The 6165-nt window shown below is 51.0% G+C and overlaps 1 protein-coding gene across 1 annotated transcript; it reads left to right on the top strand.

Moving 5' to 3' along the window:
* The first annotated feature begins 1689 nt into the window (after positions 1 to 1689).
* SBSPON (somatomedin B and thrombospondin type 1 domain containing) lies at positions 1690 to 5998 on the top strand. The gene is made up of 5 exons (XM_068165872.1): positions 1690 to 1946; positions 3417 to 3611; positions 4172 to 4262; positions 5089 to 5265; positions 5881 to 5998. The coding sequence occupies exons 1-5, from the start codon at positions 1730 to 1732 to the stop codon at positions 5996 to 5998; spliced, it is 798 nt and encodes a 265-aa protein (XP_068021973.1). The 5' UTR covers positions 1690 to 1729.
* Positions 5999 to 6165: the final 167 nt, after the last annotated feature.

A 6165-nucleotide genomic window follows, 5' to 3' on the forward strand; every position in this document is an offset into this window, starting at 1 on the left:
ATTTTTTTCTTTCTTTTGTTTCTGGTTGTTGTAAAGAATCTGCTTTACTGCATCGAGGAGAAATGTTAAAGTTTCCCCTTGGCATCCTGTTTGCTTTCTTCAGAGCAATGCAGACACAGTTTCTTGTTTTTTCTGTAAGCATATCCACTAAAGAGAAAGCCACGCTTTAATTTTTGCCAAACACATCCAAGCTTTCCTGACTTTAGCATCCTTTAGCCTCAGTCATCCGTGCGTGATTTATCTGCTCATAAAGGTAGATTCTGCATCCATTTGCTAATCCTCTTCTTTCAGGTGAACTGCAGGAACCCAATAAAGGAAAACACAAGAGGCATTCCTGCTCTCCCACTACCTTTCACCAAGGCAGACTGCAAGTTGGGTTCTCCTCGTGCCCACCACAGGAACTTCCCCAATGTTCCAGTGGTAGGGTGGCAACAGGCCAGGGAGATCATTAGTGGCACACTGGGTAACAGTCAGACCCAGTCTCCAGGACTGAAACAGCATTTTAACAGCAGCCTTGTGATGGCTAGAAGAAATTAAACTCTGTCTGGCCCACCTTGTCTTAGGAGGTCCAAATACCCACATGGAGCAGATAATATAAACTGATACCTCCCATTTGTAGGCAGCTTCAGGAGCCCAGACCTCTCTCACCTTAGTAGCCAACTATCTGCATATTCCAAGTCTGCAAAGCTAACATAATTTACAGTCACCTCACTGATTATTTTGGGGACTTAATATTTGGCTAAAATGATCAAGTTCTGAAAGCCTCTTAGGACTGGAGATAATGGAAAATCAGAATCCAGATCTTTGTGCTGTAGGAAGTCACTTGGGATCCATCCTGCCTTCCTGGTGCACCAGCTTCTGGTGTTTGTTCTGGGAACAGAGCTTTTTAAAAACCCAGCAAACAAAAACAAGCAAGAGAATGGAAAACGTGACACAAGCAATGCTCTTGGCTGTGTGGAATGTGCCCTGAAACGAGAAAGTGCCTGCACCAATAGGCATGTCCGGTGGCCCCAGGCTGTCCCCGTTCCCTGGGCTGTGTGAAGGTGGATGGGGACGCTCCGGGACAGCTGTGAGGGTCACTGCTGTACAAGGTGCGGCTGTGCCGTTCACAGATGCATGCCACCGGTGTGCAGGGCACCACTGGGTGTGACATCGCTGTGCAGGTCGGGCCATTGCTGCACAGGACAGGGCTGTGTGACACTGCTGCGCAGGACATCGTTGTATGAGAGGAACAAATCTGTGTGGGACACTGCTGTGAGGGTCATCGCTATGAGGGCGGTTACTGGGAGAGACATCGCTGGTGGGTCCCTGCAGTGTGGGACACTACTCTGCCGGCTATGGCTGTGTAGGACGTGGCTGAGGGGGTTACTGCTGCTCAGGACACCATTGCACGGAACACGGCCGTGTGGGGGACATAGCAGTGCAGGACATCCAGTACAGGGCATTGCCAGGTGGGACGTCACTGAGTGGGTTCCCGCCATGAGGATCCCGTGGGGCACATCCTCGGACGGGACACCCCCAGGGTCAGGTTCCCCTCCCACCTCCCGCTCTCCCCGCTCCCGGACCTTTGCCACGGCTGCTCGGGGCAGGGAGCAGGTGGCCAGCGCGGTCCTGCCTGGGCGGGCGGGGCGGCCAGGGCCCACCCCGTACCCCCCGCACCGTCCCGTCCCCGCTTGCTGCCCGCCCCGCTCCCCGAGTGCCGGCGGGACCGTCCCGCCGGGGCAGGGCAATGGGCGGCGCGGCGCTGTCGGGAGCGCTGTGGTTGTGGCTGCTATGGGCCGGCAGCGGGGCCGGCGGCGGCTGCTCGGGAAGGTGCTGCCCGGGCCGGGACGCGGCCTGTGTCGGTGAAGGATGGCGGGAGGGAGGGGGCTACGGAACCTGCTACTGCGACGCAGGGTGCCGGCGAGCCGGGGACTGCTGCAGCGACCACGGCCAGGCGTGTCCAGGTAGGTGCCGTCCGCTCCGCCCCGGCGCCGGGGCTCGGCCCGCAGAGAACCAACCGAGGTGCCCGGGCGCGGGGCAGGCGGAGCGGGGACCCCGCGGGGACCCATCCTTTTCCGCAGCCACAGCTGGACAGGTCCCTGCTTTGCGGGTGGCGGCTTACTGGGGCTGAGAGCTGGGGCGAATAGCGTGGGTCGGGGCTGAGCGGCTCTGCAGAACCCCGGCAGGACCGACCTTGGGGCGGGGGCAGGGTCAGAGGGCGGCAGCCGGCGCAACAGTCGGGGGCAGCTGTTCCCAACTGGACAGTGACAGGGTTTCAGGATCAGGTGCAGTGCAGCGCCTGGGGTTTGCCAGCCTGAAGTGATTTTCCCTCTAAAATGTTATTTCACATCTCCCTTGCTGTCATCCCAACAGCACGCTCTTTGCAGCGGGGATGTAGGATTGCAGAGACAACAGGGAGATGTGTTTAGCACCGTCTGTGTCTCTGAGCCGACTCCTCACGTCTCGCCAAACGAGTATCAGTGAAATAGTCAGGGAAATCCCCAGGGTGAGGTTTTGTCCTCATTTCTGGGGGCAGGAACCAGCAAGGACCCACACTCAAGGTAGACTTCCAAAGGAGCACACGGAAAGGAGTGGGAGGGTTCCCTGCCAGGCTGCGCGGCAGCCCTGACTCCCAGGGTGACAGTGCCGAGAGGGAAGCGGCCCAGTTCTCCCGAACTAGACGCAGCAGCCCTGGAGTTATTTACAGTCCCCACTTTGCCGTGTTCCTGCTTTTTGCCGTCTTCAACACTTTGTTCTCCCTCCTTCCATGTGCGATGGGGGACAGCCCTCACCTTCGGGTGCAGCACCAGCCCTCAGGCAGCCTGATGCCCAGCTGGCTGGACAAAGCTGCCAAAGCTGGATCACCCAGGGCAGTTCACACAGGACTGCATCCAGGCAGGTCTTGGAAGCCTCCAGAGGAGACTCCACAACATCTCTGGACAGCCTGCTCCAGGGCCTTACCTTCACAGCAAAGTTCTTCCACATGTTGAGATAGAAGTTCCTGTGGTCTGTTGTCCCTTGTCCTATCACAGGACACCACTGAGAAGAGCCTGGCCCCTTCTTCTTGAAACCCACCCTTCAGATGTTTGTAAACATTGGTAAGATCTCCTCTGCCAGGGTCAGACCACTCACTGGTCTACATAATCCACAGGCTGGTCCCCCTTTGGAGCTAATGCTGTGTGCTTCAGAAGAGGGTACAGAAGAAGCCCACAGCTGTAGTGAAAGGTTTTCATGAGGAGCTGGCTCTGGAGGAGGGATGGAATAGGGAGCCAAACACTGCAGGCAGGTTGGGATGTTAAAATTAGAGGTGCACACTTCTAGAAGAGCATTTAAAACAATGAAAGCATGTAAGAAATAGTCTTATTACTCAAGCTTTTGAGAGTAGGATAAACTGTGAATCTTGACTGCTAGTAATGCTGAGTACTGGTTTGTAGCTCTTCCATGCGTGGTGGGGGAGTGGAGTCACTGGAGTGGCTGTGCAGAGCAGTGCCACCCCCACCTGCGGCTACGCAGGCGCTACATGCAGCAGGAGCCTCAGAACGGGGGGGAGCCGTGTCCTGCTCTCGAGGAGAAGGCTGCCTGCCTGGACTACCTGACTTACAAGGGAGAGCACTGCGGCCACGAACACGGTATTCTCTCTTTCTCTCTACCTTGTGCCCACCAGGGCCCTCAGAAATGTTACTGACATCACTAAACAGAAATAAAGCATCAATCTGCAGCTAGCTGGTTACAAAGACAAGTGAAACCCTTACTTTCTACTGTCATATTGCTCTTGATTCTCTTAGGGTTTTTTCCTACTCTCAAACTTTCCTTCATTTCTATTAAATAAGCAACTAAGGGGCATGCATTCCTTCAGTTCCTTTCTTGAAGCTCCTCAGTAAGTGTAACATTAACTCTGCAAAGTTAGAACACAAATTCAGCACGACATGGAAGCAGAGCTCCTTGCAGGCTCCCAGCACATCCTGTTTCCTCACAAACTAGGTGGCATGTCTAGATGTATTGCTAACGAGTAAGGAGAGAGTTCAGCTGTAGGGAATGAGGTTGAGGTCTGCTGTTGCCAACATGTTGATTTCCTTAGTAAAGCCAGTCAGCATCAGCATCCACAAGCTCTGATGCGCTCACCCACTGTTACAGTAATTGAAATATGACCCAGTTTTGTCTTCCTGTCTTATCATAACTTCTTCCTCAGTCCCTGCTTTCATTGTTACCTCTGAATATGGTAAAGAAAGAAACCGCCAAGCAGCATCTTCTCCCTGGCCTTCAGACAAAGAAGCAGCTGGGTAAGCTCTCATATGCAAGTGGTTGAGCAGAAACAAGTCATCTTGTTTGAGCAGAAAACAGCTGGCTACAGAGAAAAACGTAATTAAAAGTGCAACAACTACACAACAAGCTATAGCTTGTACTGTTTTCCCCTCTTGTAGTTCATTTGCATGCTCTGTGTGTTGTTTTTCATTACTTGCTAATTGTCCTGAGTTAGACATTGAGGTCAAGGCAAAGCTGGGGACAGCTGCTTGGGACAGCAAGTGCTAAATAAGGCTGAACCAGAGCTGAATGTATCCTTGAGTGTCAGGCTGAGAAATTAGACATAGGGCTCTGAACAAACAAAATGAGCTGAATGAGACTTCAAAAAAACCCCACAAAACACAAACACAAACTTAATTGACCCAAGCAGTACAAACTTTGTTGGTTACTAGCAGGGATGGTTATGAAGTTTAAATGAGGCTGTTGCTGGGTCCGTAATGCTTTGCCCTGTGCCACTCTTCCCAGAAAAGGAAGGCTCACTGCTATTCTTAAAGCCTCTTTTCAGTTTGCTCTTTTAGCAGCATAGAGGAAAAAAATAAGGGTTAGTGAGCTCTGTTTTTCAATATCATTTAAGAATACACAACCACCAGACAGGGGATTGGAGCATGGAATGAGAGAGGCTTTGCATCATGTTTCTAACGATCCACTAATTAGGTTAGGGTCAAAAACAAACTTGGTGGTAGTGATGATGCCTAACGTTCAGTTCAACAGTACTACCCCTATGATGCCTGAGTACATTTGAAGAGTACACCTAGCTTGTGCTTTATCTGCTGTAACTCATTTAGTACTTTTCCTTCTGAGCAGCTACTGTGTGGAATTTCGAACAGAATCCCTTTCCCACCACTGCGCCTTGGAGACCCGGCCCTACGCCCAGTGGATGCGGTACCTACGAGAAGGGCACACTGTGTGTGTAGCTTGCCAGCCTCCAGCTATGAACAGGGACACTCAGCGCTGTGCTGGAGATGGTCACAATGCAGATGGGTAAAGAAGCTATTTTTCTGCTGTCTCTCCTGTAGCAAAACCTAGTATAGAAGTTAAGACTTCCGAAGGCCTCACTCAAAGCCGCATTTATTATACCTAAAAATGAAATGACTCATGTTATTTGAGGGGTCAGATGATTTACCCTTTCAGTTCTCACAGAAATTGCTTTTAAGACCCAGAAAAACCTGGGAACTAAGTGTAAAGTGTTCAAGGCACTGAACTCTTATTTACAGTTGTGAAGGGATGATGTAACTTTTGCAGCTACAGGCCCTTCCTGTAAGAGCTGAGGATCAGCACTGCTGTAACACCTACACACCTGGTTCTAGAGCAGTCACTTTGAAAGCAGACTCTTTGCAATACATTTTTATTTCATCCATACATTTACCAAAATGCACAATACTTAAATACCTGTACAACCAGCTACTCCATTCTCTTCTCTGTGTACTATGCTGAGGAATATAGTGCCTGCTCCAGGAAGCATTTTAAGAGCTAGATGAACTAGAGTCTGACATTACGATGCAAATCTAATCTTCTGACAAGTGAGAAATCATAACCTAGTAATAGGAACTGAACAGTTTTCAGTGTTTCAACCCATCATTTGTTGTCACATTTCAGAGGGAAAGTCTTACACTGGGAAGCAGTTGGCAACTCTCAGTGCCAAGGAACCTGGAAGAGGATTCGGCAGCTGGAGCAGTGTTCATGTCCCCTTGTGCACAGCTTTATTTTTACATGAAAGTTTTAAAGACCTTTAACAAAAAGATTAAGAAGATAATACCAATGCCAAGACACCAGCATCTTCCTGCCGTGTTTGCTGGAGCCTGAACAAACCTTCAAGGAGGTGGAACTTTGGGGAAGCATTTTGGGAAACTCTGCCTGGATAGGAACCACTAACCCTGATCT

Source organism: Melanerpes formicivorus, unplaced genomic scaffold (assembly GCF_026170545.1).
Source record: "Melanerpes formicivorus ecotype bairdi unplaced genomic scaffold, bMelFor1.0.p_v2 SCAF_94, whole genome shotgun sequence".
Lineage (NCBI taxonomy): Eukaryota > Metazoa > Chordata > Aves > Piciformes > Picidae > Melanerpes > Melanerpes formicivorus.